Here is a 21,086-nt window from a genome sequence, read left to right on the forward strand (position 1 = left end):
AAAGTCCCATGGGGACCCTTCTTGACTGTCTCTCTGGGAAACTAAAGGTGCCACAGAAGACAAGACCAGTGATTAGTATGGCACATGGTGGCTTTGCTTTTGTGGTATGTCCCAGCCCTGTCTCCAAAGCCTTAGGAAAATATGAAGCAGACTGACTTTGCCATTAAAAAAATAGCAAAAACAGAAGACCTCTTCTATTCTTCCGGACAGCACCTCCAAGAAATTTCATTTCTGTGCACTACATATATGCTTAAGAATGAAAACCTCATAGCCGGGCGTGGTGGCGCATGCTTGTAATCCCCGCGCTTGGGAGGCAGAGACAGGAGGATCGCGCAGGTTCGAAGCCAGCCATGCGCGCTGGCTTAGGAGACCCTGTTTCCAAAATGAAAATGTAAAAATAGGTCTGGGAGTGTAGCCCAGAGGTAGAAGGGCTTCCAGGAACCCCAGTACCACAAAAAAAAAAAAAAAAAAGAATGAAAACCTCATAGGAAATGGGAGAAAGTGCAGGAAAAGTTGGAGGAGACATGTTTTAGAAGTTTTTAAGTATAAGTATCAGTAATTTCTGTTTTACCTTAAGGAAAAAAAGATACTAAATTTTGAGGACTAGTTACTAGAATTAGACTGTTTCAAAGATGGTGTGGCTCTTTCTGTCTACCTAGAAGGGTGGAATTCAGCCTGGCAAAGGGAAGAAAGGAATCCCATGGAGCAATAGAGGGGACTTAGGGTTGGGGAAGGAGACTTGATGAAGGCAACAGTTTAAATAATGCTATGTGCATGAGTGAGATTATTAACACCAAGCTCAGTGACGTGTACGGGGAAGGGGCGAAGTGGGCGTGGGATTCAAAGGAAAACCCGCCAAGTACTGTGTGCATGTGTGTTCTTAACACTCTAATTCATTATGATGTATAATTACAATGCACCAACGCAAGTATATTAAAATTAATATAAGAAAAAAATGTTGAAAGTCATAGTAATTAATCACTTGTGTAAAAATGATATAGCAGTGTAGAAATCACCTGTTTTGAAACTGTCTCCTCCCTCTTTGAACTTATCTCCTGTACCCTCTAGTGCATCTGCACTGATTCTCATGCATAGGTTGTGTTGCTCTGCTGGCCAGGATCAACAATTCCAGTTGCATCTCTACATACTTTATTGATGAGAGAATCAATTAAAAATCCTCAACATTCTTCACCAATGTAACTTCAGCCTCATACCTTCTAGATTATAGAAAGAAAGGCCGTCATTATTCATTTCATTTTCTACAACTAAAAAGAATTCTCAACTAATTCTCCTACTTTAGGGTTCCTATGAGAAGAAACAAAATCTGTTGGCCAACTCTGATGTGGGAATGTATCACATTTGAAATGAGCATCCCATATTTTTGAAGAGTTTTGTTCACATGTATTTAAAAAAAAAAACTCCATTCTAAATCTCTGCCTACAAAATGAGAAAGAAATAATTGGGAATCAAGAGATTGGTTTGTGAGGAAGTGGGGAAGTGGCTCTAGATTTAGAGGCTTTTAGGTTGTTCCTGATTCTGGTTCCTAGGATTTAATTTGTTTTCTAATGATTTCCCTTTCTTTTTGAAAATATGGCCAACCTGTCTTTTCTTTTTTTTTTAAGGAAATGTCAGAGAAAAACATAAAAGGAGGCCAAAATTACAAAGAAAACTAAATATCTAAATAGGAATCGGTAATATAGAATAGATTAGAAATGTAATTCTCACACTAGTCCCCTAAAAAGACCTATAGAGAATTCATACTTGAGTATTTAAGAATATAACTTGTTGAGGATTGCCTTCAGATTTCTTTACAGAGAAATTATGCATTTTAATATTTCATTGGTATAATATGCTTATATGTCATAGTGAGTTTCAGAATGACACATTCATATGTGCACACATCTTTTGTGTGGTTCCCTCCTAACCCCAACCTGCTACATGCCTCCTCCTTCCCTGCCCATGCTAGGAAGGTTATTAGTGGCTCCTTCATGTACGGATATGCTATTATTTGTATCTTTTCCTTTCTTGATCTTCTTTTTCTCTTCCTTTATTAATTCTCTCCCCCATTCCCTGAAATGATTTAAAATTTTTTTTAATTGGCGCATTATAGTCATACAACTTAATGGAGTACAAGATGGTAGAGGCATACATGCACACATCACTCTTTTAGCCCTTACTCTTTTAGCCCTTACCCACTTTTTCACCCCATTCCTTCCCCCTTCTCTCCTTCCCGTACATCATGAATATATCAAAGTCAATCACTGAAATGATGTTTTTAAGGAAGAGTTTTCTGATTGTGAAGGTAATAATACATGATCATTGTAATTTTTTAAAAGACAGGAAAATACAAATAAGAAAATATCAATCCCTTAAAAGCTAATTTTCTTTCCGTGTTTTTGTGTTAGAAATTAACTCATACTTTATATCATAGTTTTGCCTAACTACACTTTTAATAAATAAGCATTTTCTTTGCCTGTTAATGATTATATAATCTGTGGCATATAGTACCAAAATTCATTGTGTTATTATTACCAGTCACTTAAGTTTAAGGGCTTGTTCATCACCCAATGTGTTAGGCTCTTGAGTTACTTTTATTTTTCCTAGAATTTGGTAATGTACTGACTATAAACAGGTTTATTTTCTGATATTAGCATACATAAAAGGTATATTAGCTCCTAAGGGTATCTAAGTTGTAAACCCATCCAGGTTTCTCATACATCTAGGTGACATTGTTATAAAATACTTCACTTCCTATGCTTCCTTACTCAAATGATTTGCATGTGGAGTCTTAAAGTGACACCACAGCAAATACTTTATGAAAAATGAAGAATGTGGTTTTGGTTTTGGAGAGCAACTACAGCTGCAATTTAGGTCATTTCCATTGTGAGTCTTTGTTAAAGCTCTTTTTTTATGCCCTGCCTGCAGAATGCAGAATGGGATATGAGTAATCGCTCACCTAGGTTTTTTTTTCTCATTCAAACCATAGTCTCTAAAAAAAACTATACTGTCAATTTGTCATGCTTAGAGGCACCAGCCTATTTACCCTTAGGGGTTCCTTGGTCTCTTAACATGCCAGCATCTCTTTTAAGCATTGTTTGCTATATGATGAGAATAACAACAGCCCAAGGTAGTAATGGTGTAAATGTGATGTTTTTTCTTATATATTCTTAAATTATTTCAGTATGAACCACAGTAACAACCACCACCACCACCACCATTATTGAGCATCTATCCTGAGTTTCACATTAGACTACACAAATTATTGAGGCTTCCTTATGTCAGTCTTACACTCAGAAGTTGCAACTCTGATTAGCTCCATTCACACTTGTAGAAAAGTGAGGCTCAGAATGGCCGGGCAACTCGCCCCATCCTAGGGAGCATTAAAGGGTAGCAGAATTTATAGCTGTACCGAGGTGAAGCCAGTGTGTCCAGTCACAGCTCTCCCTCCACCATGCCGGCGCACCTGCCTGCAAAAGTCATTGAAAATAGCAAACCTCAAAGGTCATTCATCTCCGAAGGCCGTGTTTGAGTCTTGCATCCTTTTGCTAACTGGGCTTGTTTTTTTTTTTTTTTTTTTTTTTTTTGGTGGTACTGGGGTTCCTGGAAACCCTTCTACCTCTGAACTGTACTCCCAGACCTATTTTTACATTTTTTATTTGGAAACAGGGTCTCCTAAGCCAGCGCACGAGGCTGGCTTCGAACCTGCGTCATCCTCCTGTCTCTGCCTCCCAAGCGCGGGGATTACAAGCATGCGCCACCACGCCCAGCTAACTGAGCTTGTTTTGATGAACTCCTATGAACCTGCTTCCACAGCAGTGCGTATCTGTGCATGGAGTGAGTACTTCACAGGTGGCGTGCACTGGCTCCAAGGGAGAAGCAAGGCTCACGCGGGTATCAGTAGGAGAGGCAGGCAGGAATTTAACAGAGAAGACTCAGGAGAGGTTTCTCTTTCAGTAGAAGTAAAATATGCTCACATTTTAATTGGCACACGAAGAGTTATATATACTTAGACGTTTTGCTTTCATTACAAGTGAGAAGTCTGTCTTGGGAATTGATGAGAAGTTTTGGAGACAAATAAAGTTGAAATTTGACATGGCAATAGATGGAAAGTGACCGTGTATTTCTTATCAGGAATTCAAAATCCATCATCTAAGATGAAATAGAGTGGAAAGACATCGAGAGACCCTATTGGAAGTTGTTTATTAAGAAATTGAAACAAGATTAGCCCGTCTCAGAAATGAAGGGTCATATGCATTCTCTTGTATGTGGAAGCTAGAAAGGAATTGGGAACCAAAAGGGATTTCAGATAAATGAGGGGAGATATTAGTAGAATAGTGGAAGGGGATTTGGGGAGGTGATAAAGGAAATGGTTCACATAATGCTATATTCACATATGAAAGTATCAATACCAGTTTCAATATTATGTATGAAAAAGGTAAAGAAACAAGGTTGGATCCCGAGAAAAACACATGTACTATGTACATGTATTTTTTTTATAGCTGTGAACCTCATTATGATATACAATTATAAGGCAGTAGCATATTAAACATTTCTTGATTTTCTTAAAACTTCCAACGTGGCCTCTTTCTGAAGTTCTATCCACTCCGATTCATCCTAGAAATTGCTTTATTAGGAACTATGGTTGACCTTCAGTAGGACTAATCAATTGTAAAGTAAGCACATGAATCTGTATTTGATTCCAAAGGTCCGGTTTGTCTTCTAAGTGCGTATCTGGTAATTATTACCATTGATTTCTTTTTTAGCTATGCAAGTAACACAAAGTAATGCAAGTAGTGATGAACTCTTTGTTAATTTTGGTATCTTTTTCACATTATTTCATTTACTTTTAAAGAAATCAATGAATGTACTGTGAACCCTGCCATCTGTGGAGCAGGACACTGCATTAACCTGCCTGTGAGGTACACCTGTATATGCTACAAGGGCTACAAGTTCAGCGAGCAGCAGAGAAAATGTGTTGGTAAGAGGCACTTTTGATGGATATAAATATTATTTTTTCTTTTTACTGGTACATTGTAGTCACACTGGTGCATTGTAGTCACACATCTCAATGGGGGACAGGATGGTAGAGGCACACATGCACACATCACTCATTTAGCCCTTCCCCAATTCCCTCCCCATTCCTTCCCCCTTCTTCCTTCTCATGTTTGGCTTAGTGGTTGACTTTGATATGTTTGTGAATGTACATCATGTACATTAGATATAATTATTAAATAGAAGATATTTGCACATTTAAAAAGGGTTTTTTTTTGTCATGTGTGGTGGCACACGCTTGTAATCCCAGCATTTGGGAGGCTGAGACAGGAGGATCACGGTTCTTGGTCAGCCTCAACTTCTTAGTGAGGCCCTTTGCAACTCAGTGAGACCCTGTTTTAAAATAAAGAATTAAAAATAGGATTGGGGGTAGAGCTCGGAGGTAGAATGCCCCTGGGTTCCATCCTCAGTACCACACACAAAAAAGTTTTTTAAAATAATCTAATGGTCTTAGGAAAATGTTATTGTTTTAATGTTTAATATTGTAAGTGTTTATACCTTACTTAAGGAAGCTAGTAAAAAAAAAAAAAAAGGTTTACCATACTCCTGGAATTCTTTTACGTCTTTATTCAAAGCCACTTACCTTGCCACATGTAATACATTTATTAAAGGTGGGATAATTTACAAAAGTTTTTTCACATGTAGTAAATAAGAGCTCTAGAAAGTGCTTCCTACAAACATGTATTTAGCAACAAGCATGCTGACATATGCTATAATAAAGAATTTATTTAAGTATGTAAAATGTCATTTCTAAATTCAATCTACCTGTGCACTGACAGGAAGCTATTAATGAATTTATAAATATGGGATCTTATGCATGATTCTTTGGAATGAAAGATATAATAAGCCGGGTGCAGTAATGCATGTGTATAATCCTCGTCCTTGGGAGGCTAAGGCAGGAGTGTTGCAGGTTTGAGGTCAGCTTTGGCAACTTAGTGAAATCTCTCAACAACGTAGTGAGACCCTGTTTCAAAATAAAATAAAATAGGGCTGGGGGTACAGCTTGGAGATATAATGTCTCTGCGTTCAAACACACACAAGCACACACACAAATACACACACAAGCACACACACAAAGTTGAAATAGCTATAATAGAATATTATATGTAAATATTAAGTAAATCACTTACGCATGTTAACTCTAAATTTCTCTTTTTTGAGAAAAGGAAAATTTAGCATTACATTATATGACATTGGAAAAATAAGTAAACAACAAAGGCATATATCTAATACTACTTTAATATGCGTGCGTTTTGTGTGCATGTATGTGGGGGGGCGCCTGCTCTATAACATGGCCGTTTCCCTTTCATTCATGTACATCATGTGTATTCACCTTTAGAACCTAAAATATTAAGTAGGAAAGGCAACAGAATATCCTGCTCCAGCCCACACATGTCCATAGTGGGAGGGTCTCTGACCCTCGCACTGAAGCAAGTACCGGTGCTTGGGTGATCCCAGTTATCAGCAGAGCCCTGCGTGTGCCTGGAATCCATCTCTTTGAAACATCATTGCCTTGGATGTTTTTAGTTTTAGCCTTTGAAGCAATGTACAACAAACCACTTCTCTACCATTAACCATCCTTCAAGTATATGGGGAGAAAGATCATGTGTCCTTTTACACGTCCTTCTCGTCTCTAGAAGTTTGTGGTCCCAGGGAATAGGATCACTGGTGTTTTACAGCATAGAGACACTGAGTTTTTACTACCTTCATCTTTTTCTGTGTATTTTCTTGACAGATATCGATGAATGCACTCAGGCCCAACACCTCTGCTCCCAGGGACGCTGTGAAAACACGGAGGGGAGCTTCCTGTGTATTTGCCCGGCAGGATTTATGGCCAGTGAGGAGGGGACGAGCTGTGTAGGTAATGGCAGTGTCTTTCTGCTGTGTAAACTCTCGTTTATATCATAGAATACCATCCGTCCAATGTCTCTTCGGACAACCTGGACTGTTTTATTAAATACCTGTTAGGACGTAGCAACCTGCTAGGCCCTGGGAGATAGATAATGGATTTTTCCCCCTCCACTTTTGAAGGACAAGTGTCAAAGATCTGTTAAGACAAGGCACACACCCATGTTAATTTTGGAACCCCTAGGGAACAAAACTATGTGATTTTATTTTTTCATTTTTATTTTTTGCGGGTCTGGGGATGGAACCTAGGGGTGTTCAACCTCTGAGCTACACCTCCTGCCCTATTATTTATTCTTCATTTTGAAACACAGTTTAGGTTGCGGAGGGTCTCATTAATCTCAATCCTCTTGTCTCAGCCTCCCAAATGCTGGGATTAAAAGTGTGCACCACCACACCTGGCTTAAATTATGTGATTTTTTTTGGGGGGGGGTTGTCTAGAGATAGAACCCAGGGGCAGTCAACCTCCGAGCTATACCCCTAGCTTTATATTTTATTCTTTATTTTGAAACAGGGGTTCACTATGTTGTGGAGGGCCTCACTAAGTAGCTGAGGCTGTCCACAAACCTCAGTCCTCCTGTCTCAGCCTCCCAAATGCTGGGATTACAAGTGTGTGCCACCACGCCTGGCTTAAACTATGTGATTTTAAAGCCTGGATAAAAAAAAAAATCCCAAGAGATGATTGATGAAATCAGTAATTTCATGATTATGTTTGAACCAAGCTAGGAGATGTGTGAAGTGATGTGTTTTCGAAATGATATTTTGGAAAACGAACCCTGATGGTGTCTCCTACTTCTGGCAGATGTGGACGAGTGCCTGAGACCGGACGTCTGTGGGGAGGGGCACTGCATCAACACCCTGGGGGCCTTCCGGTGCGAATACTGTGACAGCGGGTACCGCATGACCCAGCGAGGGCGCTGTGAGGGTGAGTCTGGCTGAGGAGGAATCGGGAGGCCGGTACCTGTGTGTGCTGAACGTGCACCACCATACACACAAGGGCTGGTCCAGGCCCCGGGTGGGGAGGCAGCTCGCCCAGTTCTCATCTTCTCCCCCACTCTGTGCAACACCAGCATGCCCAGGCTCTCCCTGCTCTCTGGATCCACAGCCTCGTCGCCTCCTTTCTGGGGCTCTGTCAGAATTATTTTTCATCTTGATACTCTCATTATTTTTCTCCATGGTGTCTGCCTTTACTGGTTTTTGGAGTGAAGTCACTTTAGAACAATTAATGGCCAAATATCCCAGGACTAACCCAGACTTAATTAGGGCGTCTGGCTCTCGCATCTGGAAGCAGAGTGCAGGTGGAGCCAGGGTGGGTTTTTCTGTTTCGACCTTCTCGACTTGTTGCATTCCTTCGTCTCGGCTGTCTCCTTGTACACGTATTTCTGGGACTTTCTTGCTGACTTCCTTCAGAAGCACTGACCAACTCCGGCAGATTCCAGAGGTGCATGATAAGATTTCGGTATTACTGACCACAGCCATGAGTTTTCTCTCATTAGAAAAACATTTTGAAACATCTGCATGCTGTGGCCAGAATCTTCTGTCTGTGTAGATGTCTAGGTTGCACAAGTTCTTTCTGAAATTATTGCGGCGCTGAAATTTTTTTGGTAATTATTTTCTTGAAGAAGTGCATTAGCCTCTGCTGAAATCCTGCCCCAGAAGCCGAGGGCAAAGGCCCAGGGGTCTCTGAGCCCGTGTTTGAGGCGCTTGGGGATGAGCAGGTGCTGGTCCTGGGGTTCCCCACCTGGCCACCTGCAGTCTGCCTTTTGTAAGCAGGAGACACTCAAGGTGCCCAGCTCTGAGCGGTCTCTTGGCCTCTGTGCGTTGGTTTTTTTCAAAGCTACAACGATCCTCACCTGGACTGGGAGATAATTAGTGGGTTTTTGGCAGCCCCCCCTGCCTCTCCCACTGGCCTCTTGATCTAGACAGAGGTGGAGCATTTTATGCCACTGGATCTTGAAGGGGTGTCTGGACACCCGCCAGCCTGTCATGCCCCCCTCTCCTCTTCCAAGGAGCTCCACTGTGGAGAGGCAGCTTGGGCCTGCGAGAGCCAGAACTCGAGTCTGCTCACAACCCGCACCCACGGAGGCACCCAACCTGAGCCGGGTGCTCACATGTGTGGGATTCATTCTTCACTGTGGCGTGGGAGCTGTGAGAAGGTGAAGTCCACATGCAGGGTGGTCGTGGACACAAGTGCACGTGCTCTCACCCTGCTCGTTCTCAAGTTCTACTTGCCTTAAGCCTCCCCCGACTCCTTTCATTTTTGCGTTCCTCTCCTCGGGGCCTCTATAATGGTGGGGAATGCTGTCCGTTTATTTCTTTGTTTGGTGCTAGGGATTGAAACCCAGGGCATTCTTCCTATGAGCTACAACTCCAGCCCTTTTTATTTTTTATTTTGAAACAGGGTCTAGCTAGGTTGCTGAGGCTGGCCTCAAACCTGTGATCCTCCTATTTTAGCCTTCCAAACACTGAGATTACAGACATGTACCACCATGCCTGGCTAAGGAATGTTCTTTTAAAAAGCAGGGGTGAGTTTGATTCACATTTTGTTCTTTGGCAACACCTGCCAAAGCGATCATCTACCGATCCTCAAGTTCTACACACGCTCCCGGAACAGAGAAAGGAGAATACAGAGGAGGAGGCAAGACCTTCAAAAACTTGGGACTAAATTGGAGGCTGATAGAATATTCAACAATATTCAGTATTTGCATATTTAGCTGAACTATTACAGGGTTCCCTGAATACATGATATATCATACGATCCATTCCTCCCCCCAAAAAAAAGCTTAAGAATAAGAAGAAGCCAAACATTCCAGCTGTTTTCTAATTCTGCCATGGACCAGAACCAAAGGTCCTTGGGCTTCTGGCTTGCTGAAAATTTTTTCAGCTGTCACTAATGAAGCTGCTTAAAAAACAGCACCAGTCTCCAAGGAGCCTATCGTGGTTTACAGACGTTATCTCATCTATCCTTACTCTCTTCTGAGGGAGCATTGCGGGGCAGGTAGTCTCTCATCTCTAGATGGGGGGAAAGGCAGGCAGTTGTTATCTCTATCGCTCAACACTGCATCTTAGTTACTTCTACATTAGCCATTGTATTTATATTTTTAAAAGTCCCATCTAGAGATGGCCATGCTCTTTGGAAAAAGAAACTGGCAAGCATCATCTTTTTTTTTAGAACAAGAAGTCCCAGACCATTTGACTTAAAAAAAAAAAAAAAGAAAGAAAGAATAAGAAAAGAAAAAAAAAAAAAAGAAAACACTTGTGTGTCACTGTCTATTGACAAGAATTTTTCGCTGATAGAAAAAAAACGCACCACTGACTTGGTGTTTATTCAGTTAGTGCCGTCTTCGCCTCTTTCAGTTGTGCATCTGTTCACAAATGTATTGTGGTGTGTAGTGGGAGATGAGTTTTAAGAGTTTACTAGAACAAAGATATCAAAAACCCAGGTTGTTTATTTAGTGAGACAATTGTATATATTTTCACTTTAACTTCTCAGCTTATGTCCTGAAGCCCTATTTATTGAGTAGGTTCAGAGGCCCCGTATGCTGCACATTTTGTATTGAGACAATAAATCTACATATTTTAATTCAAAATCCACCTCCAGGAAAAGTACTTCTTTTAAATTATGCTAATTTCCAAATTGTTACCACTCCTTTTTTTTTGGTTATTAAAAATTGAACTACTTCGAGCTATACCGCCTAGCCCTTTATTTTTTATTTTGAAACAGGGTCTCACTAAATTGCTGGGGCTGCCCTTGAACTTGTGATCCTCCTGTCTCTAAGGTACTGGAATTGTAGGCATGTACCACCATGTCTGGCTTGTCACCAGTTCTTTAAAACTATTAAACTTTTTCTGTAACTTATGTATCTTGCTTCCCCAAATTTTCTTGTCTTTACCATTCTTGTGTGTATTGGGGAGTAAGGTACTGGGGATTGAATCTAAGGTTATTCTATCTCCAAACTACACCTCCAGCCCTATTTTATTTTCTGTTTTGAAATCAGGGCTCACAGCCGGGCGTGGTGGCTCACGCTTGTAATCCCAGCATTCGGGAGGCTGAGACCTGGAGGATCGCAGTTCGCGGACAGCCTCAGCTACTTAGTGAGGCCCTCTGCAACTCAGTGAGACCCGGTTTCAAAATAAAGAATTAAAAAAAAAAGAAATCAGGGCTCACTTAATTGTTGAGACTAGCCTTGAACCTGCAATCCTCCTGTCTCAGCCTCCCAAGTGCCAGGATTATAAGATAGGCATGTACCACTGCACCTGGCCTTGTTTTCACCATTTAAAAAAAAAAAAAAACCTAATGCTGTTGAATTAGATATCTCTGCCACAGCCCCAACCACACTTAAGATGTTTTTTCTCCCAGCAATAAAAAGATTGATTATTTATAACTTTAGTTAGCAGTGAATGTGAAAAGTCCCATGTATTTTTACTAGAGAATATTCATACAATCATGAAAATTTGGGTTTAAGAACTAAATTTTGCAGTACAAAATGTACGGTATGTAGGACATTTAAACACACCATGTCTTTTGGAAAATCTTGAAAGCATATGACGCTTTTGCTTTCTCCTGATATTCTTTCTCTATCACTAAGGAATTCCTAACATCTGAAGGGTTTTAAATTATTCAAACTTCGTCCATAAAGCAAAGTGAGGATTTCCCTTGAGCACCCTGACTGCAGAGGAAACCTCTGCCCAGGTGGATATATGACTTCCTCACTCTCGTTCCTATTCCTTATAATTTCTTTCTGGCAAGCTATGATATTACTTGAAAGATACGATGTCCAGAAAATGGTCCCAGAGGAACTGCCAACTCCAGAGCAGAGAGGCCTGGCCCTGCCAGGGGAGGAACTGGGGCCAGGTTTCTCCTTGGAATGTGTGTAAATGTCTTAATCCAGGTACACTGAACCCCACACTGCTGCCATGTGTTTAAGTCTAGACCCAATGTCTCACCTAGTTCCTGCTTTCTCAACGAAATGAAGATAAAGCACACCTTTCCTCCCTGTGGAAAGGGTAAGATTTCACTTTGGTATTCTGATAAAATGTTCGTGACCCACCTTTCTGATTTTTCAGATATTGATGAGTGTTTGACGCCAAGCACTTGTCCAGATGAGCAGTGTGTGAATTCTCCTGGGTCTTACCAGTGCGTCCCCTGCACAGAAGGCTTCCGAGGCTGGAATGGACAGTGCCTTGGTAGGTACCTTAATGTCCTTATCGATACTTTTTGTGTTTTCTTCTTGCCCTGTTTTCTGATAAAGTGTTGGAATAAAATTTAGCCCCTCTTTTAAGTGAAAAGCAATATGAATTCTAATAAGTTTACATCGCGCTCAGAGGAGTCCTAAGGAATTTTTTAGCCATGGAGAATGTAAGGAAGCATCTAGATGGAGCAAATCATTCTGGTTGTGACAAGTTGTTATCCCTAATCTGACAAATTATCAAAACCAAGTAAAATAATAAGCACTACATAGAGGAGAGAGGTGGAGATCAAAGGCTTAAAGAAGAGGAAGCATAAGAAGAATCTAAGATGGACCAATAGAACAGGAAACAAAGAGGGAAATTCGCAGCAGAACTAGTGAACTTAGCACTTGTGGCTCAGAGGAGTGACCCAGTTTACTGCTGATTATTTTTTCTTCTCTGTTATCTGACTACTGTGTGATCTTTTTCTTAAACATCGAACTCTTTGTCACTCCACGCCACAACTCTGTGTGGGTAAAATGTCTCTCTCATTCATTCCTTCTTTTCTTTATTCTCCAAAAGAACTTGCCACATGAATGCAGAGTTTCACTAAGTTGGGGAATATATCGAGAGGGAAACCAGGGTATGAATGACCCCTTCCTCTCACCCAAACAACTCACAAGTAAAACTTACAACAAATGGAACCAGTGCTAGGGAAGAGGGGTCTGTGATGTTGCCAGATCATACGCTAGAATGAGTTCCCTTGGGAACATTCTTGAGATTTCACTGGGAACTGAGGTGGGAGGGAGAACATTTTAGATAGAGGAAATAGCAAGGGGTTGTTGGAGGAGGAAGCAGGTCCTGTTCCAGAGAGCCAGTGTAGCTGAGGACAGAAAAGAATGGGAGACTGCGGGAGCCCAGGAAGAAACACACCAAGTGCTGTGCCCATGTACGCTACTATCACTCTGAACCCCATCGTGATATAAATCATTAACGATGCATCAATAAAAGTATATTTTAAAAAGACTTGCTGTAAAGTGAGGGCATGGACCATGCAGCCCTCCTAATGCAGTTTCAATTCTTGACCTTCATTCGCTAACTCAGGGGAGATGTTTAGATGTTTTCGAGGGTGTGGAGGTCAGTAGGGGGCAGAGGACTCATCACCAGGCAGCAACAGCTGCTTGACCACTGCAGCTGGTACAGGTGGCCCCTTTCCTGAGTCCCCATCCCTGTCCCCAAGAGCATCTACTAAAGGAATTGTGAGATGTAGATCTTTGTGGAAAAGAAAGATAATTTATTCACTAGTTCTTTATTCGATAAGCAATTGTTCATGTAATTGAAACTATTCAGAAAGTGCATTTGGTTTTAATTTTCCTCTTTGGCATCAGTTTCACAGTTCTATTAGTGTTCTCATTTTTTAGTACCGATGCATGATCCAGGAGCAGTGCCTGGACTCTACCTTAGATAACTGCAGTTTGCAATAGTGTAAACACAACCCTGATTCATGAATTTGCTAATGGAACTGGGCTGACTACATTGGCAAGTGATTGCTCTTCAATGTAAATAATTCTACATGAAGCCTCATACCTTTATGCATGTTCATAACGTATCTGTATAACATTTTGCTCCAGTTTAGCGACAGAAACACAGCACCTCATTTAAAAGTAATTTTCCTTTTGCCAACCAGATGAGCAGAAATATTAGGTCACTCTCTGTTGCTCAATTCACCCAAAGTCACACATTTAGCCACTCATTCCAAGCAATAGCTTTTGTTTCTGCATTGCTCAAGTATGTATTTCCTGTTATTAAGAATAAGAGTTTGCTTTTTTTCTTCTACTTTGAGTAAAATTTTAGGCTTTGCGTAATCTACACAGCAAGCCTCTCTTCCATGATGTAATTGCTTTTCCGTTCGCTGTTTATATTGAACTTGCAGTTCTAAATTTTTTTTTTTGCAGATTAGACTGATAGAGATTTTCCATCTTAATTTTTTATAATAGAGCTTTCAAGTGTTGAAAAGCTGAGTGTGACCAAAAGCAGATATTGCAACATGGCTCCTTCTCCTATTGAGCCAATGAGTGGATTGGATTTTCTGCTAAAGCCTGATAATGTTGATGAATGCTCAGCCCTATCTTCTTGAGCCTTTCTTTACTTATATTTAATGTAATTATACATCATAATGAAGTTCAGTGTGAGACAAGCATGCATACATACATACATGGGTGTCATTTCTTTCTGATCCCAACCCCTCTCCCCAGTACATATTAGTGGAATTGTGCCTCTATATACATCTTAGTTCTCAACTTTGTGCTTTAGCACTCTAAAATACTTTTTAGGTGGTACATATTTCTGTGGGGGGGATGCTGGAGATTGAACCCAGAAACATTCTACCTCGAATCTATACCCCCTGCCCTATTTTATTTAATTATTTTGTATTCTATATTTTATTTTAGGGTCTAAGTTGCAAAGGGCCTCACTACTTGCTGAAGCTGGCCGCAAACTTGTGATCCTCCTGTCTCAGCCTCCCAAGTACTGGAATTGCAGGTGTGTGCCACCACACCTGGTTTAGATGAAGCTTCTTAAGCCTATCTTTGAGTTGAGCTAACCCATAACACAACTTTACAGATGTTCACTTAACAAGTATGCTGAGCACCTACTGTGTGCCAGGTGTTTTCCCAAAACACTAGGGATTGAGAGCGTATGAAATAAAGTCCCTCCCCTCATCCCTCTGATGTGCTAGAGTTTCCAGCTTACCAAGTAAGCAAGGGAAGCGCATGTCATAGGATATACTGAGTGTCCTGAAGAAAAATGAAACTGCTTGAGAGAGACAGGGAGTGTTTGATTCTGTGCTGGGCAGGGCGGGCAGATATGTTGACAAGGTGTTCTTTGCTGTTTACTTGTTTTTGTCTCTAACAATTATCCACAACCAGTTTTTTTTAAAAAATATCCTCATAGTCCAGCTAATTTAGGATACATTGGTAAGAATTTTTTTCTTCAATTCTCAAATGAAAATTTTTCGTAAGAACATTTGACACTTGAAAATGTCCTCTAATGACTCCTTTTGGACAGTATGTGACACGTGGCATCTATTAGCTGTCATCATGGGATGAGTCCCTCACCCGGCTGCCGTGTTCCAGATAGCCCAGTATTCATTTCCTACCACTCCCCCCTCGTGGCTGTGTGTGTGTACATGTGAGCAAATGTGTACACATACATGTTCAGCACACATAGTATTGCCTAAATTTGGCATTATTTGGCAAGTTTTCTCTAAACTTGTCTATCTTCACATTGATTTGATATTTTCTCTTCAAGGACTCCAGTAGAACTGCCATTTTGCCCCAGTATTCTGCAGGGCTTTGGTTCCACGCAGGCTTTGGTTTCTCTCACTAACTGACGGGCTTCCCGCGCCTCTGTGCCCTGCTGCTCCTGCCACACGCCCGGCTCGTGCTGAGCAGTGCTTCTCCTGGATTTGTGAAGTATAGCGGGAGCTGGGTGTATAGATACACAGGTACAGTGTGGGCAGGCGCTGTCCGAGGGACCGGACCTTTTCCTTGTGTTAGCTCAAGGCATGCAGCCTTTCACTTTGAATATGTCATTCCCAGCCCCGCTCACCCATCCTCCCTTTAAGCTTTTTGGCAACTCTTGTTGGCTCCTCTGTGAATGTAGCTGCTGCTTTTGGGTTGTGGGTTACGGCTCTCCCGAGCCCCTTTCATCATGCAACACTGTCCCCCTTGGCCTGACGCTCAGTCTGGTCCTGCCGCCCGCTCCATCCTGCCTCTGACTGTTTCTCTGCCCTGGTTTCTGGCCAGCTCCAACTGGCTGCTTCCACCAGCACCTCTCTTAAAGGAAGCCAGCCTCAGGTACTCACTTGCTGGCTTTTTCTTAGCTTGTGGAGAGAGGGCTTCATTTAAACCTGGTGAGAATCATCCCAGGCAATGCTCTAATATTTAATTATTTGAAGGTATCTTTGGTATCTCCACATAGAGGTCTCCGTTTCCTGAAGTTAGCCGTATGTGACCTTTCTGAAGCTTGATTTCATTATCTGTCACATGCCAAAGAAGGGATGGAATAACTTTGAAGAGTTTATTGCTGGAAATAAGTAAGTGATAAGAAGCAGCGAGTGAGAAGCCTGACACCAGGTTGGACACAATCAATGTGTTAAGCTTTCTTCCCCTGCCATGTTACCCTCTTCTTTATTGCTTTTGTCCTGAAGTACTAAAAATTGTAGTAATAACTGATTCCTGTTCATGTAAACTGCATGTCCCACCTCTCTATGGAACTCTGTGCTCTTTGGCTTTCTTTAACCTCATGTCCTACAGTTTTTAACTCTACTTATGTGATAGCAATTTTCTTTTATGGATCGAAGTAAGGCTGTGGTTTCCTTTTTACTTCTTAGTATCTTTGCTTAGCTAGAATGTACTTCTTGGGAATCACAATGCTTCTCTAAAAGGCCACTGGTAATTTTTAACAAATAGGCTTGTATAATAATATTGCTGTTTTGACTTTTTTAGAGAACATTTTCGTGCCTTTATTGGTACATTATAGTCTCGGATAATAATGTAAATCACGTTAACAATGACATACATGCACACAGCACTTGGTGCCCTCGCCCCGCCTCCCCATTTCCCTTCTTCCCAATACAGAGTACCCAGGCTGACATTGGTATATTCACATGTATACTCATAGTCAGTGGTAGTATTTCCATTAATGAACCTCAGTCTTCCTCCTCCCCAACCCTCCCTCCTTGGCTCCACTGAGGTTTCGCCTCCATTATCTTGAGCCACAGAGAACATCATTTTACTTCTTGCCTTCACAATGCATAATATCTTTCCCCACTGGATATATGTAATTACACATATATCATATCTATGCATATATCATCTTGTTTTGTAGCTAACTTGGTTACAGACTATGTAACCAGGAAACCCATGTTTCTGGGATTTTTATCAGTATTTTTTCGTCATTAATCTTTAAGTTAAGGATAATTTTCTGAATTCCATTTAAGTTTTGTTCATAGGTCCTAGGCATCCAAAAACATTAGTGTCATTTAACCCACTTGGACACTGGTTAGTCACAAACCAAAACCAGGCTCAGAGAAGGTGCAGAATAAACACGGAGAGGTTTTTGTTCTACAAGTTCTTTTTCACATTAGAATTCATTTTCAGATCTTAAGATTCAGTGTAAACCTTTATGGAATGAATGAAGTTTCTTAGACTTATATGAAATTGGAGACTTGTATATTACATTTATTTGTTGTATATAATTTGACAACTGAGCACAACACATATCTTTTGCAAATTTTCTAAAATGTGCACTTGTCAGCCTTATATCTAAATCTTTATATGTGAATGGCTGTTTACTAAGCAAGTGACTGTGTGCCTTTAGATGCCAAGTGTCTACTAGGTGCTAGACACAGGAAAAAACAAAATAAATGTCGCTTTTGAAGGCAGGGTACATGGCTGTATGTGAAAGATAATTATTTTATTAAAACTTCTCATTAAGCTGAGTGTAATGGTGCATATCTGTAGTGTCAGTACTTGGGAGGCTGAGACAGGAGGATGGCAGGTTTAACACCTGCTTCAGCAACTTAGCAAGACCCTATTTCAAAGAAAAAAATAAAAAGGGCTGGATATGTAGTTCAGAGAGGTAGAATGCTCTTGGGTTCAGTCTTCAGCACCCTGCACCCTACACACACACACACACACACACACACACACACACACGCACGTGCGTGCACACACACACATGCACACACTTATTATATTATTTATAAAGGACTTTGACTTTTTTGTTTCATTTGATCCTCACAGCAATCAGCCCCATAGAACAGTTATGGAAATTGATTTTGAAACACATTAATCATCTTATTCAAACTCAGATAATAAATGGCAGTAGTTGAACAGAAACGCAGATCCTTTATCTGTAAATCCACTGTTTTCTTTTTTACAGTATTACATGTGTATTACCCCCCTCATATACACATGAGAAAATTAAAGAACAAATCAATATGGTGAAAACAACAAGAAAGGAACAGTCTATAGAAAGGAGAGATCCTGGGGGCTGGAATTATCTCTTATAAGCATAAGTGATAATGGCTCATCTCTGCACCATAAGTGACCGGAGTTGAGTTTTTCTGAAAGACAGAATGTTCTTCCCAGGCCATGTCCTCTTAGAGTTCACCTACCATCCCCTTAGAGTTGGCCAGAATTTATTCCAAAGCAACAGTTTCCATGCATTACTTTCTATAATTTGAAGAAGATCAATCTGTCAACATGTGAAGCGGTCCTTTCCCAGAGGCCGTCCAACCACAATTATTTCCTTAGTCACCAATGCAGACTTCAATGAGTGAGCACCATTCGGTGGGCAGCAATTCAATAAGCTGGTAATTTGGTGGGATTAGTGGATTGATTTTCTGAAGTCATCCCTGACTCTTTCTGTAGGATGTACACAGCCTTGGCTTTTCTCCACTTCTGAAAAGCAGTGATGATTCTTTGTGGATTGTGTAACTGATTTTTGTCAGCAGCTCTGCTGCTACATAGTTGAACTTCCTCTGAGTTGACAGAGGGCTGGAGATCCTGAGGCTGTCTCCTACCTCAAGTGTGATGGAGTCATTTCATCACCCTGGCCTGACCAGCATCTGTCTCTCATTTTTCCATACTTACTTTTCTGTCAAATATATTCTCCAACATCTTCATTATAAAAGAGTATGTATGGAGAATGATGGAAGAATCCCCAAAGTAGTGGCACATTTGTGTTGGTACTAATTCTAGGTATTTTATGTAGCTGTGGTGCTGGAATAAGATTTTTTCTTCCTAGCTCTAATGGCAGTCACTCACTGAAGTCTGTGTTGGTGACTAAGGAATTAATTGTGGTTGGATGGCCTCAGGAAATTATTGGTTCACATTGTTGACAGATTCATCTCCTTGCAAGTACAGGAAGTATTGTGTACAAATTTTGCCCTTGGACAGATTCTGGCCAACTCCAAGGAGGTGTATAAGAGGACACAGATTAGGGGGGAACATGGCAGATAGTCAACCTTAAAGACCCTCTACCTGGTAGCTCATGCCCCATTAGGGTGGAGTTTAAAGCAGTATCCTATGTTTTCGTGATATTAGGAAAATAAACCAAAAAAGATTCCTGATCCAGATGAATTACATCCCAATGTAATGAGACAACTAGCAAGGTGGGATTGCTGGATAGTTTGGGAGACTGTTAATGATTGGAATAGAGAAGGTCCCCTGGAAAATCTTACATATTGGCAATGCAAAAATGTTCAGATGTGAAATAACTGAATCATGAGGGTTCTAACTTTATTAGTGAATTAATTCATTGGTAGGTTTATAATTTGAATAGATTTCCTGAGTAATGCTGTAGGGTATGACTGGAGGAGGGGGCATGCCTCAGTACTATATCCTTGGTCCCTTTATAGCTTTGCTTCCCAGCGGCCATGAGGTGAGTAGCTGTCCTATGCTACTCCCTGTAGCCATTATGTTTTGCCTTAGAGCCAGCCAACTATGGACTGATCCTCTGAAACCATGAGCCCTAATAAATCCTTGCTCCTCTCAGTTGTTCTTGTCAGGTATTTTGGCCACAGGGACAAAAAAGATAACTAATCTAAAGACACTTGTGAAACTGTGGAATGGGAAGCCACCCAAGGAGCTAGAGGGAGGATAGTGTTTTCATTTATTGTCAGAGAAGAAGGAAAGTGGAGTCAGGGAATTATTGACCACTGACCTATCTATTGATCTCAACAAAGAACAGTGGAATGCATGATTCAAATAATGAGAGGAAATGTTTTAAAGAAGATGGGATGATAATCAGCCAGGGTTCAGTAAGGACAAGTCATGCAGATCATCCTGGCTGCCTTTTCTGATAGGGTTATAAGATGGATATCCCAGGAAGTTCTGTGGGCATTGCATGTCATTCCCACAAGGCATTTCTTAGAGTCTCTCAGGGCTCATTGTACATGAGAAGGATTTGTGCAGACTGGATGAGAGATGCAAAGATGGATGCTTAGACCTTAAAAGTCATATCTGAAAGGTCTGACCTTGCCAACCTCTGACAGTTTTGTTACTCTAGGAGTTACAATTAATTCATTGAATGGTGAATGCCAATTTTTTTTTGTCCTAACAGCTCCTTGGTTAATTGTTTGCAAGTTAGAACTCATTTTTCTGTGAACAATGGTATTTTTCCTGCCTGGGGTAAAACACTAAGGCCTTTTGCACTCATGATGCAAATGCATTGGAAGAATATGGGTATTATGAATATTCTGTACAATTATATCTTAGAGTAGATGCGTTTTGAGCTCTAATAATGGAGGATTGAAGGCATAATCATCTGCCTCTCTTAGGGGTGAGATGAGCATAGTGGGATCTAATGGTGTGCCAGGTAGAGATCATCTTGCTTCTCACATAATTGATGGGAGATCTTCACAAGGGTTAGAAACAAAAACTACAATGGTCAGACCCTCTGCTCTGGTATCACCAAGGTTTTTGTTCTTGACTACATGGAGGAATGCTAGAAATCACTGAAAAGTATTAAAGTAGATGAACATTACCATTGGCCAGATTTGTATTTTAGAGCATTTACTTTGGATGCCAGCTAGGTAATTGATTACAGACTGCAAGACTTTGAAAAACAAAAGATGATGACAGTAACCCAGGTGAAAGGACATGGCTGTCATAGGAATGAACCGAAGTGGAAGCATCAGTTCATTCATTGAGAGATATTTGGAAAGTAAATTTATATGACTTGGTTATAAATTGTGGGGCGGGTAGGGAGAATAAGAAATCTAAAAGGGATAACTCTCAAGTTTCTGACCTTGGCATTTCAGTGATAGTGAGACTATACATTGATATAGAAAATAGCTAGTCAATATATGGTAAAAAGGCGAGAGAGACAGAGACAGACACAGAGACAGACAGACAGATGCAGAGGATCCGTTTTAGCTGTAGAGACTTGGA

The 21,086-nt window shown here is 40.9% G+C and overlaps 1 protein-coding gene across 24 annotated transcripts in view; it reads left to right on the top strand.

Annotated features, from left to right (window-relative positions):
- The window catches only part of LTBP1 (latent transforming growth factor beta binding protein 1), a gene marked incomplete at both ends in the record, with an annotated part of 441,497 nt that overhangs the window by 310,279 nt on the left and 110,132 nt on the right, over nucleotides 1–21,086 (top strand). For 14 of the 24 annotated variants that reach the window (XM_080711765.1, XM_080711776.1, XM_080711766.1 and 11 more), the window contains 4 exons: nucleotides 4,853–4,978; nucleotides 6,788–6,913; nucleotides 7,760–7,882; nucleotides 12,025–12,144. In XM_080711765.1, the coding sequence (XP_080567891.1) occupies nucleotides 4,853–4,978; nucleotides 6,788–6,913; nucleotides 7,760–7,882; nucleotides 12,025–12,144 (495 nt within the window). The remainder of the gene's footprint in view (nucleotides 1–4,852; nucleotides 4,979–6,787; nucleotides 6,914–7,759; nucleotides 7,883–12,024; nucleotides 12,145–21,086) is intronic. The other 10 variants (XM_080711786.1, XM_080711770.1, XM_080711788.1 and 7 more) reach the window with 3 other exon arrangements.

The sequence above is a fragment of the Muscardinus avellanarius genome, assembly GCF_963383645.1.
Source record: "Muscardinus avellanarius genome assembly, chromosome: 15".
NCBI lineage: Eukaryota > Metazoa > Chordata > Mammalia > Rodentia > Gliridae > Muscardinus > Muscardinus avellanarius.